Raw genomic sequence first — 16,429 nt, 5'->3', positions numbered from 1 at the left:
CAGTAATCACCATAAGCTCAGAAATGAAAGCTGTTTTTTAATATTAGTCAACCTTAAGTGTAACAGGAAAGGCAAATGTATTGTAACAACGTGTAATAAACCAACTAAAATTCATTTTCAACTAGCGCCTCACCAGCTACACATTCTCCCCCACTTTACTAGAGCTGTTAATACGAGCTCTGAAAGTACACTGAGCTCATTATCTCGAGGAAAAAGTTCCTGTCATGGATTTTAAGAATTTTGAGGTTTTTAAAAAAGATATGGTTCAATTCTTCAGTTTTGAAATAAGAATCAACATTATTTCCATACTAATAATCAAAATTCTTCATACCACTACTTGTAATTTAAAACCACTACAGAAAATTTCAAATGTGCATTTAAGGGTCAATTTTAAAACAGTTCTTTTTGGCCTAAACACAAAATGACAAAATTATGGCTTTGTTGTTATATGTTTGTTCATTGTTGGTTTTCTTTTATTTTTACCTGGGTAGGACTGATAGGAGGTGGTGGAGCTTTGCGTTTTTTTGGAGTTCCACTTCTCTCTGAGCTTATTTTAGAGACTTGATCATGCTGAAAGTTGTCACAGTCCAAAGAATGGAGGTGGGTTAGTTAGGTTAGTAAAGTCTGAGTAAATAGCTTCATCAAACAAATGAGAAAAACCTCAACAGTTCATGCATTTCTTACTTTATCAAGATCTGAAATCTGCTACCAACATAAAAATAAGTAATATGCATGCTCCAAGTTTTCTTCTAGCAGCCCATGCTTTAAAGCAAGAAAATAAAAAACACAAGACAAAACCAGATTAAGTTGGTATGGAGAACTGGGAAAGTAGAGAATAAGGGGTTGTTTACCACAACTTAGAACCCAGAATACATTCATAGTATAGCTTCCATCTTAATGCAAAGCAGTGGTATTTCCCCGACCTTTTCATTACTTCCAGTCCTTTTCTTAAAGAGTATACAGTTGACCCTCCATATCCACAGTTTTCACATCCAGATTCAACCATCTGCATATCCCAGAATTCCAGATACAGAGAGCCAACTGTATCACACTATTTTATATAAGGGAATTGAGCTTCTGCAGATTTTGTTATTCCCTGCAGATACCAAGGAATGACCATAAATATGGGAAAAAAGGGAGAACCTCAGCTCTGAAGGTTATGGATAAATATAACACAATTGGTACAAAATAAATTCATTATCAAGTATTTGCTGATTATGATAATTTTTTCAAGAACCTTGATGTATAAATAAATAAAACAGCCAAATATATATCTCATTAATAAACAGAGGTGACTATGTTTTTAGGAAAAACTCCAAAGTAACAGGGTAAACTTCTCAATTTCTATCTGTGTAAAATGAATGACATTTTAGAAAAACTCTAATTAAAATAAAAGAAAATGCTAAATCTCTTACTTTCATTAACTAACATGGCTATGGACAGAGTTCTGTAATTCCTGTGATATTACAAGTAGTTAAAATACTGTTGTTCTCAGAGTTAAAATCACATCAAACCTTTTCACACCAGTAGGAAATATTAGTATATTTCAGAAAAAGATGAATATATAAGTAGCAAGTTTAAAGTTACATGCTTTGGAAATAGGGTAAATCATTAAGAAAATATTTACCACCTTACAATGAATCATTTATTCCAAAGATATTTTACTCCTTAAGTAGTTTCAGCATAGTCTTTATCACTTTCCTAATGGACCACAGAGTGGTTTAATTAGAACATGTTCAAACTCCCACAGGCAATGATGAAAAAGACTCTCCATCCCCAAAGATAAATACCTGCTTTGGTTTTGTTGGTGTCTTTAAATCTATAGAAGAAAAGTGAGGGAAAAAAAAAACCTATAAGAACCATAATTACTCATATCCACTTTGGGTGGCGGGGTATATAAACACACACCCACACACACACACATACCCATACACACAACATACACAATATTCAACACTATTTTTCTCCAGAAATATATTTAAAAGAATAATAAAATATATTGCACAAATTCCTTTAACCTTTGGGGAAAATGGAGTGGATAAATTTAAAACAACACTGGCTATTTTCTTTCACATACCAGCATCCTGAGAGATTTTTGATAATAGAAGGCTTTGAATTCCTGCATTTTCTGAGAGTTTGGAATAATGTAAGGCATTGTGTCCAAGAGAATCTACAAGGTTTAGGTCTGCCCCCTTTTTAATTAAGGCTTCCACAATGTTAGAGCTGCCAATCTCACAAGCCAGCATGAGAGCAGTTCTAAAGAATGAGGAGACAAAAAATTAGTACACAAAATGTGAAAACTTGTTGCTAGGAAATCATTTCATTTGTCTTAAAAACAGAGGAAAGAAGACTAAGTGCAGTTAAACCTGTACTACACTTAATTTTCTAGGAAATTCAAAGTGGAATGCTATCAAAATAAAATTGGGTTGCTGTTTTATAAAACTTCAGATTAAATCAGAACATTAAATATTAGGTCAAATAACATAGACATAATCTTCTAAATATGATGGAATTTAATACGATTGGCACAAATCTTGCCTTTTTTACAAATCAAGTTTTTTAAACAACCTATAACATTATTAAGACTGTTTTTAAAAAACAACCAATATGTTTACTTTTATTTTGCATGAAAAGGCAAAGGAAACGGCCTATTCATTTTAGCATTTAATAATCTCATCACAGACACAGTCAGCAATGATGCTCCCAGAGGTCTGGGGAAAATATTTTTTAAGTCAAAACAGATTCTTCTTTTTTTTTTTTTTTTAGTTTATTAATTTATTTATTTATTTTTGCTGTGCTGGGTCTTTGTTTTTGTGCGAGAGCTTTCTCTAGTTGTGGCAAGCGGGGGCCACTCTTCATCGCGGTGCACGGGCCTCTCACTATCGCGGCCTCTGTTGTTGCGGAGCACAGGCTCCAGACGCGCAGGCTCAGCAGTTGTGGCTCACGGGCCTAGTTGCTCTGTGGCATGTGGGATCCTCCCAGACCAGGGCTTGAACCCCTGTCCCCTGCATTAGCAGGCAGATTCTCAACCACTGCGCCACCAGGGAAACCCAAAACAGATTCTTAATTATCCAAAAAGGCAGAAATCAGTAAAAGAAAGAAATTAAAACTGCTTTAAAACAAACGATCCAAAATACATCTCTGATATTTTGAAAGCTTCTCAGAATGTGGATATCACTGAAATAACATGCTTTCTAATTCTGTGGTACCTTCCATTTTTGTCTCTGGAATTTACATCTGCTCCATGATCCAGGAGAAAGCGACAGACCTCACTGTGGCCATTTTGTACTGCAAGAAGCAGTGGTATATTCCCATCCTAGGAGACAAATTCAGATTAAGATTTATAACTTAGATGACAAATGCCGGAACTGCAAAGGTCCTTATTCCTTCTACATTTATTCCTGACTTGTCCTGCTGGTCTTACATTTGACCCACCAAAGTAGTCTGCCCCCTAATAGGCCAACGTCACACCCTAACACTACCCTTGTTATGGAATCCCACTGACTGTGGGCTTTTCCTCAGGAGTCGGTCTCTCGGGCTGCTTGTTGCAACTATGATGTGAGAGAGAGTGGAACGCCAAGTATGAAAAGGCTCGAGGCAAGTATACCATGTTTATTGAGAAATGGTTCTCCATGGTTCTGGAGAAATGAAGGGTTGTTTCCATATGGCATTTGTAGGTCCCACTGCTCTAAGCAGTTTCTTCTAGTGAACTACACATATCCTAGTATCCTGCCATGCCACCAGTCTTCTCAGAAAGCATACCCTTTCATAATCTTACTAGGTATCGAAACATATGTTAAGAGTTCATTTGTTCATTACTGACACATGACTAGATAAAGGGACTGATGGAAAGAATGATTTGTTTAATATAACAATTGGCAGTTCCTTTAGAAAAAAGAATTAGATCCCAACTCATACAAACTATGTAAAATGGATTAAGAATCTCAACATTACAGTAAGAAACGAATGAAAAAAAAATACTAGAATTTATAGGTGACAATTTCCAGAATCTTAATTTGAAGTGGGGTCTGACTCAAATTATGTAAACCATAAAGAGAGGCTTTTATTCTGCTCTTGCCTTGAACATACCCCACAAATGGGGTCGACAGTAATTTTAAGGTGGACGTATTCAAATAGGAAAAGGAAAAAAAAAGTTACAATATATCCAATTATTTTAACGTGGGGATATTTAAAAATACAATTGCTGCTTAAGGATTAAGTATCCACTCAAAGTCGAACTTCAGAATTTCTAGAAAATTATCTCTGTGAAGTTATAATACTTTCTGGTTATAAAGTACCGAGATTCAGGGAGCGTGAATTTATTTACAGATTCTCAATGCTCACTTCGCAATGTCCCCATCAGGTATAACTTACACATGCCAAGTCCCATGCTACAGCAGGAAATTTAACCCTATCATCAGGAGCCGTAGGCATGTCAGTTTATTCTCAAAATAGCCCAGCAAGGTCAAAATCGGCTACAAGTGGTCTTTAAAATCGGAAAACCCTGGTACCAAAGGTAATATATGGGGTGCAAAAAGAAAATAATAGAACTTCTATTTAGACTTATTTTTTATTTATAAAAATCAAGAAATTAAGCCTTATTCGTATTTAGGTTGCTGGTAAGCCACGTGTCTATCCTTAGAAGCAAACAGAGGAAGTGCATGCTGCAAAACGTTTTATTAACGGTTTAAGGACCAACGGGGATAATACTTAAATCTGTTTTGCACAAGAGGCTCTAGGTCGGAAAGCAATAGACTTTTACCAAATGCTTGGGTCTCTAAGGTCTTCGTGACTCCCAGAAGTAGCCCATGGTGCTCTAGACACCAGTGTCCATCTGCACGTCTAGTGGTCACCTGGTACTTACCAAATCCTTGAGGTTTATGGGGCTTTTGTGCTCGCAAAGAACCTGCACAGCTTGAAGGCAGCCCTGTGCCGCTGAGAGAAAGAAGACACAGAAACCACAGCCAATCACAAAGCTACTCTCACAGCCAGGGGCATCAAACACTTCTATGAAGGAAAAGTTCACCTTCCACCCAGTTTGCATACGTTGCATTGAAGAGAAACGATGTCAGAATGGTTAAGTGGTGTTTTAAATTACTGTTTAATTTCGGTGTCATCCAGACCTAAAGGCAGTGCTTGCCAGTTGTTGCCTTTAGGCAAACCTTTGGTTTAGCTTTTCGTGGGACTTAGCTTTTCCTCAACTAGCACTAAAAGAAGTTAGCAAATCTCATCATCCTGGACTTCAGTACCAATGTTTCGTCACTTGAAACTGTGTGACAGATAGTAAAACCAAATGTTGATAAATAAAACTGATTGATGTTCCTTTTGATCCCCAAGTAAAAAAAAAAATCTGTACCACACATTACCTGAAATCTACAAATGCTCATGAATATCTCTTAAACAAGAACCTGACGTTAATTAAAATATAATAACCAGGACAATTTTTACTAGTTGTTTGGCAGGCGACTGACGAATTCTAGCTGTATTCCTCCGTAAAACCCTACACAATTTGCAAACTGAGGAAAATGGGAATGATGTCTACGAATGACGACAGAAACCGGCATCAGGAATAACAATGGCAAGGTTAATGGCTTAAATAAGGAAAACGAACACTTACTGTTTCTCATGGCAGAAGAAGACAAATAAGAGAATGAAAGTTACCTGCATAATGTAAAGCTGTTTTCCCAGAGCTGTCGATACTTTCGGCTGGGCATTTAGACTGTAAGACAAAAATCAATAAACACGTAGAATAAAATTCAGTTCATCCTTTTCCTGCAAGGTAGGATGCAACTTCCTAAGAAAAGTATAATAAACATGAATAAGTCCCAACTGTTGTGCTCCAGGGGCCCAGGGTCTCATGGGGAGGGAGACTCATCTCCAAGTAATCATGACACAGGTGAACTGTCACCTCTTGGCTGCTTTGACCGTCCCCTCTCTCTTCCATCAACTCTGTTGCCAACAGATCATCCCCACCAGCTAACAAACATGCTCTAGGATTTCTCATCTCGATCCCACCTTTCCCCCCATTTCCTGCCCTAATTCTCTATCCGCCATCACAAAACCAACTTCCTGTTAAGAACTGTCCCACACAAGCCATGTTTCCTCGTCTCCCATTTATTCCTGGACTCACTGCAGTTGGGCGTCTGCCCTCAAGACTCCACAGGGATGGCCCTGATCCAAGTGGCCAGCCACCTTCGTGTTTCCAACGATGGCAAACATGCTTGCCCTCCTCTTACCAACCTCTCCCCGGCAATCCACTCCCTCTTCTCCAAACACTCTCTCCTTTAGCCCCTAGAGCCCTGCCTGGCCCATCCGATCTTGGTTTTCCCCCCACTGCTCTGGCCACGCCTGCCCCTTTAGCCAAACATAAAACTGTGAGGCTCCTAAGTGTTCTTTCTCTAAGCTCTCTCCCTCAGTAATCTCAACCACACCCATAGCTCGAAATCCCATTAGAAGCTAATGCCTCCCTAGTGTATATCTTAACAGTGACAACAGTACTGTGTAAGCATTGGCTATTAGTATGTGCCAGGTACTGTTCAAAGAATTGTTTTAAGGCTCTTGACAATCCTAGTTAGATACTGTTATTACCCCCATTTACAGATGAGGAAACTGAGGTACAAAGAAGTTAGTAATTTGCTCGGGTCACAGTAAGTGGCAGAGCCAGGATTCAAAGCCAGACAGGCTGGGCTACAGCCAGTGTCCATATCTGTACACAGCAGATGGCATCTCTGAGCCCCCGGCTTGACAACCCACAGCCTATTTCACATTTCCGCCTGATGTCTCAAACGCAGCACAGCCAACACTTCTGGCTTCCCCTCCCCGCCACGCAGCCCGAGCCGTCCCTGCCTCTGTCAACAGTGCTATCATCAGTCTAGTCACTGAGCCAGAAACCACCGAGTCATCCTTGATTTCTTCTCCTCTTCCTCCTGCCACGTCCTGTCAATTCTGTCCCCAAAACACACCCCGATCTACTCTCCTCCCTTCCTCCATTGTCACCACCTGGTCTGAGCCAACACCTGCTCACCTGGACAGCCTTGATGGCCACCTGGCCGTCCTCAGCTCTTTAGTCAATTCTCTATACAAATAGAGTGAACTTCTAAACCGTCAGTGTTGCTCTTTACTGCAAAGTCCTCCACAGTTCCACACTGTACTCTGAGGAATCACTGTCTGCCCATCATGACACACAAGGCAGCCTGGGCCCTTCTTTTTTTTTTTTTTTTTTTTGGTGGCCTCCCTGCACGGCATGACCAGAGATTACCCACGCCCCCTGCAGTGGAAGCGCAGAGTCTCAACCACTGGACCGCCAGGGAAGCCCCCTGGGCCCTTCTTTCTGCTCCTCATTGGCTTTGCCCCCAGCCCACCCACTGGCTTTCTTTCCTCCCCGGCTAGTTAGTGACTTTCCTACCTCAGGCCTTTTGTACTTGCTGTTCTCTCTGCTTGGAATGCTCTTGGCACAGCTGAGTTCTCAGCTTAAATATCACCTCCTCCCCGGGGGCCTTCCTGAACATCCCTCCTCACTCCCCTCTGACAATACTCTGTTAGATTTCTTCTCAGTGATGTGCAATCGGTCATGTGTATTTCTGTCTTCATTTACCAGAAGCCAAGCTCCAGCAGGATAGGGGCTGCTCTGTGAGTAAATACTCGCTGCTTGACAGAGCGCATGGTGCCCAGGGACCACTTGCTACAAGAGAGAGTGGGGGAGAGTTCATCTGAAGACTCTCACAAGGCTCTCTTTGTGCCCATTGCCTTAAGGAGGTGGAACTTTGAAATGGTAGCCACTGGAGAAGGGAAGTCTCTCCAGCAGACAGATAGTAAGAGCAAAAGGCCGGAGAGAGAGGGTGCAGGGTGAGGGGCGGCCCGAGATGGCAGTGGCCCCATCACGGAGGGCGTGGGTCGCCCAGACGAGGAGTGAAGCAGTTACCAGAGGAGTGCAGGACCCAAGGTAAGCAGCCCATTAGGAGGCCGTCAAAGCCTCCAGTTTTAACAACTATCCAGAAAGAGGAACAGAATTCAGACAGTTTGCAGAGAGCAGGCAATGGTGGAAATGTTTGTCTGCCCTTCAGTGGTAAGAAGAATAGAGATCATGTTACAGCTTACCATGTTTTGGCCTAATTTTAGAACAGCACAAGGAACTGTTTAAAGGCTTCAAAGATTCCAGGGAAAAACCAATCCATTTGCATAACCAGATATAAAATTACATTAGAGGCTAGAATATCTGGTCCTTGCCCATGAGGATTTCCAGCTTGTCAAGTTCATTCTTCCTTCAAATCAGAGCCAGATGCAAAGTCTGGATAGCCAAGCCAGGACGGGAATGGAAATTTAAAATACAAATAAGTTAAACAAAAATTTAAGGTTAAGGCCATGGGTGTGGAGGCAGGGAAGAAAAGTTCTATTGTAACTGTCTTTAGAGAGGAGCCTCAGAATAAAAATCATCATCATCATCATCACAGGTGTTGATCTACGTTTCTTGAATTTCACTTCAAAGACCTGTTAAGGTTAAGCATTGCTGGTATTGGTGGTAGCTTGCATCAGGTAATGCAAGACAAGAAGCTATGTGATCAACAGACCAGGACAAGTTGAAGAATGTGCCCATGTTGCTGCATTAGAATTGCAAAGCCAAATTAAAGCAAGATGCTGGGTCCCAAACGATGCTCAGGAAGGCCAAGACAACAGCTCAAGAGAACAGACATTACTCCAAACACGTACTTTATTGCTCTGTGCTGTTCCTGAAAACAGCCAGCTTGCATTTTGACTGGCATCAGCTGGAAGTTACTGTACAAACTGCTGTTGGGATTTCGCGAAATATTCATCTTTAAAGAAATACGGAAGTCACCCTAAGCAATCATTATAAACTTCCTGGCAAGGTTATCAAACCAGGGAGTTCACCTAAAATTATAAAGAAGAATAAAACCAAGAACTTGAACAAAGACTAAGAACTAAAGGCTCATCAAGTTACATACAAGGAAACAGTGGCTGAAATTTCGCTTATCAGGAAAAGCTGCATTCTACTAATGATTGAGAGAGAATAAATACTAGGATACTGGAGATCCTGTATTATAAGGATCTCCAACAGCATGAAAAATTTTTTCAAGCTATGTAAAGGGTACAAGTTCTTCCAATAAGGAAAAAAGAGCTGAATAAAGCAGAGAAAAGGGCTGGATCCCAGGAAGACACTCCAAATTTTGATTAGGATCCTCTTCTCTACCAGCGCAACTGCTATGGAAATAATCTTCTCCTTGGCTATAATGAAGCTTCTTAGGAAACCCAGGTTCTGGGATAATATTTGAAGGAGTACGTGTGTATGTGTTTGTTCTTTCACCCACAAGGTTACTTTCAAATTTTAAAAATGACACGTTTATAATTTTCTGTTGTTCCACTTTACCTGAAGGAGCTTCTTGACGCATTCATGGTGGCTGTTCTTAGCTGCAAGGTGCAAAGCACTGTGTCCTAAATGGAATTAAAAAAATTGTTTTTTAAATCTCTCATCTCTGTAATGAAGACAACTATGAGGAAATAAATTGTTCTCCAACAAAGAGGGAATTGTTACTCTTGAGAATGAGGCCTCAACTTCTTCTCTGCAAAGTTCAGTGTGACAAAAGTGGGGAGAACACAGAGCATCCTGTCCCCTGGATAACATTCACAGGCCATGCCAGCTGCTGTCCTCTTGGGGTACAATCGAGCTCTGGGCTAGAAGCTGGCGGTGGACTCCTGGTATGCACCTTGGAAGTTCTGCTTTCAGCCGTCAGCACGGGTGCCAGACGCCCCACGTCCATAACAGTCACACCAGGCCACGACTGCCACTGGCCCAGGAACCCAGCAAAGGCAGCCAGCGAGCCAGCAGGGAGCACACCGAACACCGGACGAAACCCCACTTCCACCTCTCGTTTCTCCCTCCCCCAAATGTGCTCCAGCTCTGTGTGGAAATTACCTGGAGTTCAGATGTCCCACGTTCTTACACGGAAGAAGGAAAAGGGTTATATAAAAACAACACACTAGCAAAGTAGCATCTTTTCACGCTCCCTTCACAGAACATTACAACATGAGACTCTCTGACCTTTCTGTGGCCAGATTACTTTAGGAAATTTTAATGCTATACCCAGGCCCCTCCCCGCTACCACCGAATGGGCCTCAGAGTTTCTATGGAAGAGGGCCTTAGAGGCAGCCCTACTAGACCAGCAGGCTCCCACCCAAGGGCCCTGGCAAATTACTCTTTGCTTGGCCTGGACCCTCCTCCTCTAAGATGACCACCCAGCTTGCCCTCTTACCTCCCTCGGATGCCACCAAAACACAGTCTTCTGACCTCATCTCTGGTCACAGACCAGCATCTCTGGTCTTTCCTGACCTCACCACTTAAAATTCCAGTTCCTCCCCCACCTCTTTTATCCCTACTTCCTCCTTCATTCTTTTATCCTTCATAGCACCCAGCACCCTCAACTCTCCCTTTCCACCCCACTCCTTTCTCTCCCTACACACACACACACACACACACACACACACACGCACTCTCTTATGTTTAACTGCTCTTCTTTCCCCACTAGAATATAAACTCTGTATCCCAAGAGCCTGCAGCACTGCTGGCACATAATAGGCTCTCGATACACATTTGCTCATTTGAATTAGAGGGTATGTCCACTACAGATGTCTGCAGAGTGGTATTTGGAGGGAGGGAACCAAAGTTACCGCTGCCAGCCAACCCAATACACCTAGGAAACTCCTAAGTCCTGCGTCTGTAAACTGTTTGACCAAGATACCCCCAATGTAACACCTGTAAGCAACCCACACTTTGGAACAGGCTTAAAGCATGTTTCTCAGCCTTACTGCTTTTGACATTTGAAGCTGTGGAAGGTGGTCCTATGTACTATAGGATGGTGAGTAGCATCTCTGGCCTCTACCCACTGGACGTCCAGTTGGGACAAGCAGAAATGTCCCCAGACATCGCCAAATATCCCCTGGATGGGTGGGAATCACCCCCGGTTGAGAACCCCTGGCTTAGAGGACCCCTCTTTTATATGGTGGTCCAGGACCTCTCTTTTATATGGTGGTCCAGGACCCCTCTTTTATATGGTGGTCCAGGACCCCTCTTTTATATGGTGGTCCAGTCTCCAAATACCATTTCTCCTTTCTGAATTAGTCTTTATAATAACCCTGACCAGAAATCCACTAATTATTAGGTTATCATATGGCTAGGAAATACCATATTTAAAATTAGAGGGTTTTAGGACCACAGTGAGTGGCACAAAAGCATGTGTGAGGTCAAAAGATCAGATTCCTTCTTTTCTGAGTAGCTGCACAAAGATTTTCTGGGTATGTGTGAGGGGAGTTAACTGATGGGGGTAGAACACTGACGCAAGGAATCCTTTGACCTCCTACCAAGTGGATGAGGGTGAGGAAGGTCAGGAGATGAGGGACTGAGACCCTTGGAAGCAGGAAGACAAAAGATCTTCTCTTCCCCTTCCTCCTTTTACCACAGGAGACCCCCTCCTTTCAGGATGTATAACACACAATAGTGAGTTCAGTTACACTATGCGTTAAATAGGTTTTGGTGGGTTAGCCTGGCCCTCAACCATCATTTATACCAGTGTTTCTAAAGACAAGCACATTCTGTGTTTTAAACAAATGCCTTACAGATGAACTTCTGGAACCCATCCTGATTGTAAGTAGAAGACTGTTTATGTCGTGTATGCAATGCCTTAACTTTTGTCTACCCTGTGGACAAAAGCTCTTCTACATAAATAGCACCCACTGGAAAAAGGCACAGTTCTCCAAAGACAAGAGGGGAGGGAGATTGAAACAATTCAGCATAAAATAAATAACAGGCTTTTATTTTTCACTCCAAGTGTTCTAGTCATACCTGGAAGTAAACGCTGTGTTTCTAGAGAAACAAAATTTTCTTATTCCTTGGCCCTGTGATGTGTTTTCCTAACCAGGAGCACAAAAGCATTTTTCACTTAAAAGTCTCAAAATTCAAATGATGCATCATTCCCTGGACATTACACTGGAGTGAGATGTCTCTCACTGCTACCATTAAAACAAAATTCTCTTTCCAAATGCAAAATTTTCTGGAGAGTATATTATATTAGTGACAGAACCTCACTGAAACGAGCCAGTGCATAAGTCTGGCCCCCACTCAGCTGTGGATCTGTCTGGAATATCAGGAAGCAACTTCCCTATAGGAAAATAACAGGGCAACCCTAATTCAAGTGCATCTCAGCAGAACTCTATAAGCGAACAGACCAGGGCTATTTATAAGTCAAGAGTCGTGGGCTATTCCAGGTGGTTTAAGAATCCTGTTATTGAAAGAGTCTAAGAAGGATGACCTAGCCATTGTAGCCATGAACACCATCCTCCAACCCACCTCAGAAAACAACCATTTATTCAGTGATTTAAGAGCGCTGCTGAAACAGAGAAGAACTCACTCATAGAGTGGAGGAACTACTACTGATGGCACTGAGAACACAGTCTTCAAGTGTAGGTGACAAATTTTTAAACCGATGAGGTCATAAGACACAAAGACATGACGAACAAGCACCAAAAGGCTGAAGTTTGAGAAATTATAGTTCCAGATTATAACATGGAGACATTTAGAAAAAGAAAGAGAATTAAATGATACTCGACTAGGTAAGGTTTAAAATATCTATTTAAGAACCAGAGTTTCAGAATGCTGAATATAAACAATAAAAGTGTAAATTAATTTGTTTCTTATTTACAACTTCAAATATATTTAAACAACTCTGTCCTCAGAAATGCTTATCTTTACATCAAGTTTTTAATCATTGAAGCATAAGTCTATTCACCTAGTTATAGTTCCAGGGGCGAGATCAGGGTATAAAAGATGTATTTCCTTTTTTAAATTTTATTTATTAAAAATAATAGATACATGTATAGTATAACTGAATCACTTTGCTGTACACCTGAAACTAACACAACATGGTTAATCAACTATACCCCAATATAAAAGTTAACAAAAGAAAACCCCACAACACTGTAAATCAACTATATTTCAATAAAAAATAATTTTTAAAAAATCTGTCTTTTTTTATTGAAGTATAGTTGATTTGCAATGTTGTGTTAGTTTCTGGTGTACAGCAAAGTGATTCAGTTTTACACAAACACACATACATATATAGAGGAGATTTCTAATAACCATTCTTACTATTAAATAGTTTTGAATTATCCCTTAATCTCCACAAAGTAGATTTGCATACTGTTTTATACAGAATCAAAAGATTTTTTTGTGTGTGGGTGTATCACCTGAAATATTTTCATGGCCAGGTTATACGGTTGGCCCTCCTGACATCCCATACACATGCGTGAACAGCAAATAAAGGACTATAAATCATACAATCGTTCTTTGGTTTGCCTTTAATCCAAATGAAAATACGAAATACACTTAGTGGGCTATAATTTGCAATTAACATTTTACATGACCCATTCTCTCAAGTGCCTGAATTTTAAGATGAATATTACCGTCTGTGTCTTCACATGGTGTCATATGTGAGTGGGATTAGGGGCATAATGGAATGGAGGGCCACCCAGAAATCCAAACGAAAGCTAAACCAGCACCTGAAACCCTAGGAAAGAGTAAGGGTTCTCAGTCCTGAGACCTCTGTGCATTAGGGTATTTCCATACTTCAGTTCTCACTTTCCTAAGCCTCTCTTCTTCTATGAGAAAAGAAGTTTTGTGTGCAAAGGAATCAGGGAAAACATTAGATATGGGAGCGTGACAGAAACTGCACATCATCCTTCAATCTGTTTCCATCTCCTTCTACAGCAAAACCTTCTATATTTTTAATTGGCTAATTTGCTGCCCAGAATTCCCAGCTTCCGTTAAAGCCAGGTGTGGCCACAGATCACTCTGTGGGCTGGGCTTGCCCTTCTGCCCACTGTGACTGTGATGCAGACTCAGGGGGAGCCATCCTGGGTCATTAGGACCAAGGCAACACCCTGGATGGTGGACCAGCAGGAGTCTGGGTCCCTTGGTGTGCAGCCAAGCTGCCATACCAATTTGGGACTTTCAACTGAGAGACAGAAAAGTCTATCTTGTTTAAGCCACTGGATCACACTGTGTCAAATGCATACGCTTGCTAATAAAGGGAGTCCGAAAGCTCATGCTTCAGATGAGCAGTGAAAACAAACAGAAGATTCTTTGGTCTTCTTCAATCTTCTGTAAATGCTTCTGTTTAATCCAATCTCATCCTCCCAGGTGCTAACTGCAGCCATTAAAAAAATAATAATAATAAATAAGCCTAGAAATCTGGGAGAAGTGATTTCTAAAGAAACAGACAGAAATGCCACTTCCTACATCAGTGAAGAACAAGAGCAAACAAAGCAACGAGAGGCGCTGGACAATTACGCAGGCCCTGTTCAGAGTCAGCGCTATGAGTTTAGGTGTGGACTTTCCCAGCTGATCGCTATATATACGCCTATGGCGTTGTTTGGCAAACAGGCAATAAGGAATGGGGGGAACCCCCCCAAACCAAAAACATGAGTCATGAGCTTCTGCCAGTTTTGGAGTTTCTTTTTCTGATTTGTTGAAAGTATTTGGCTTGGGGATGATCACAATTTTTTTTTTTTTTTTAAGATGTGAAACCTCTGCAAAAGCCTGATGTGTAAAAGAGAATAAAGGTGATGTGGATGAAGTAGCAATAATCATCATAAAATAGGAGCCAAAGGCAGCGAGCACTCACTGTGTGCTGGGCGCTAAGATGCCCACACGTATTATCTCACCTAAGCCTCAAAGGCTATCTAAAATGATGATTGAGATGTACTGTACTGTACCCAAGGCCTTATCTTCTGACAGTGTTCTGCTCCTAAGATTGTCTGTAAAGCACTTATGAAAAGTCTCTGGTCAGGAGCTTCCCTGGTGGCACAGTGGTTAAGAATCCACCTGCCAGTGCAGGGGACACAGGTTCGAGCCCTGGTCTGGGAGGATCCCACATGCCGCGGAGCAGCTAAGCCCGTGTGCCACAACTACTGAGCCCGCGCTCTAGAGCCCGTGCTCCTTAACGGGAGAAGCCACCGCAATGAGAAGCCCGCGCACTGCAACGAAGAGTAGCCCCCGCTCTCCACAACTAGAGAAAGCCCGCGCACAGCAATGAAGACCCAATGCAGCTAAAAATAAAAATAAAATAAAATAAATTAAAAAGTCTCTGGTCGGACTTCCAAGCATTTTATGTGGAAGGATAGTTGATAAAGAAATAGATGCTAAAAACCCTTTGCTTCTGAACTTAAATCCAAGCACCAGTTTAAAATCATCCTGTAGACTTTGTGGATAAAAAGAATTAAAAGGGTTAGTGTAATGATATATTTTGAAAGCAGGTTTTTTCCAGAAACTCTATAGGGCAGTTGGATTTATGGTAACAGATTTTCATATGAGTTCTCAGTGGCTGTTGGGATTGAAGACGACTATATCTTAGAAATAATATGGCAATACTTCAGGTAGGTTTACTGAAAAGACAGCACCTATGAGAGCGGAGCCATTTAATTCATTCATTCGTCAAATGTTTTGGGCAAATGACGACCACTAAAGCACAGTGACTAATGTCCTTCCCTTGGATTCTGATACGTGTTCTTGAGGGAGAGATGGGACTGGGTGACAGAGCCGACAGGAGGGATGTGAGCAGTAAAGGCCATCACGTTTACCTGGTTCACTGTAACAGAGAAAAGTTCGAGAAGTGTTGTTCTACATAACACGACAGACTCTCTATGCACTTTTATATCCATGCCGCTTTTCCTTCTTTTGTTCCTGTGTTCTCTTTGCATGTTTTCAAGAAATCACAAGAAGTCAGTGCCTCACTCAGACTAAAGTAAAAACAATAAGGCCAAGGACCAGAGTGCTGACCTCATTGTTTAAAACGTCAGGCAAGAGGGAAGTGACCGGCAGCTCTGAGACATTTCCAACTCATGGGATGTTTGGACCATGTTCTGGGGCTACAAAGTGCTGTGGATTCTCCCAGTTTCCATCAGAGTTGAAAGAAATGGGCTGTGGCAGTTCCCACTGACCAGCCCAGAGAAGCATCCAGGATGGGTCTGCAGTGTCCCCTCCAGCTTCTTTTTTTTTTTGGCCATGGCTTGCAGCACGTGGGATCTTAGTTCCCCGACCAGGGGTTGAACCCATGCTCCCTGCAGTGGAAGCGCAGTCTTAACCACTGGACTGCCAGGGAAGTCCTCCCCTCCAGCTTCTTGGAGGGCACTGTCATCTCAGCTGGCAAGGAAGAGGGAACTGCACTGGGGTGTCCAGGTCTCACTGCCCGATTCCCCAGGCTCTCAGAAACTGAGTGAGGGCTCTGGTAGTAAATACAAACTCCACCCACGTGGTGTTAGATGGCCACAAAAAACTATGCTTCTTAAAAGCTTTTAGTGCAGAAAATGATCATGGTAATCTTTTTTTTTTTTTAAGGCAGGATTTAGAGTTTATTATATAATGTGA

The 16,429-nt window shown here is 41.7% G+C and overlaps 1 protein-coding gene across 6 annotated transcripts in view; it reads right to left on the bottom strand.

Annotated features, from left to right (window-relative positions):
* Positions 1-16,429, bottom strand: part of RAI14 (retinoic acid induced 14) — a 155,090-nt gene that overhangs the window by 15,154 nt on the left and 123,507 nt on the right. For 4 of the 6 annotated variants that reach the window (XM_030843665.3, XM_060295702.2, XM_030843668.3 and 1 more), the window contains exons 5-11: positions 9,383-9,447; positions 5,662-5,719; positions 4,865-4,935; positions 3,210-3,316; positions 2,078-2,256; positions 1,791-1,819; positions 484-570 (exon numbers count right to left, since the gene is read on the bottom strand). In XM_030843665.3, coding sequence (XP_030699525.1) covers positions 484-570; positions 1,791-1,819; positions 2,078-2,256; positions 3,210-3,316; positions 4,865-4,935; positions 5,662-5,719; positions 9,383-9,447 — 596 coding nt within the window. The remainder of the gene's footprint in view (positions 1-483; positions 571-1,790; positions 1,820-2,077; positions 2,257-3,209; positions 3,317-4,864; positions 4,936-5,661; positions 5,720-9,382; positions 9,448-16,429) is intronic. The other 2 variants (XM_060295703.2, XM_030843672.3) reach the window with 1 other exon arrangement.

This window comes from Globicephala melas, chromosome 3, assembly GCF_963455315.2.
Source record: "Globicephala melas chromosome 3, mGloMel1.2, whole genome shotgun sequence".
In the NCBI taxonomy this organism is placed as follows: Eukaryota; Metazoa; Chordata; class Mammalia; order Artiodactyla; family Delphinidae; genus Globicephala; species Globicephala melas.
The sequence above is the reverse complement of the archived record's forward strand: the minus strand, read 5'-3'. Positions and strand labels throughout refer to the sequence as shown.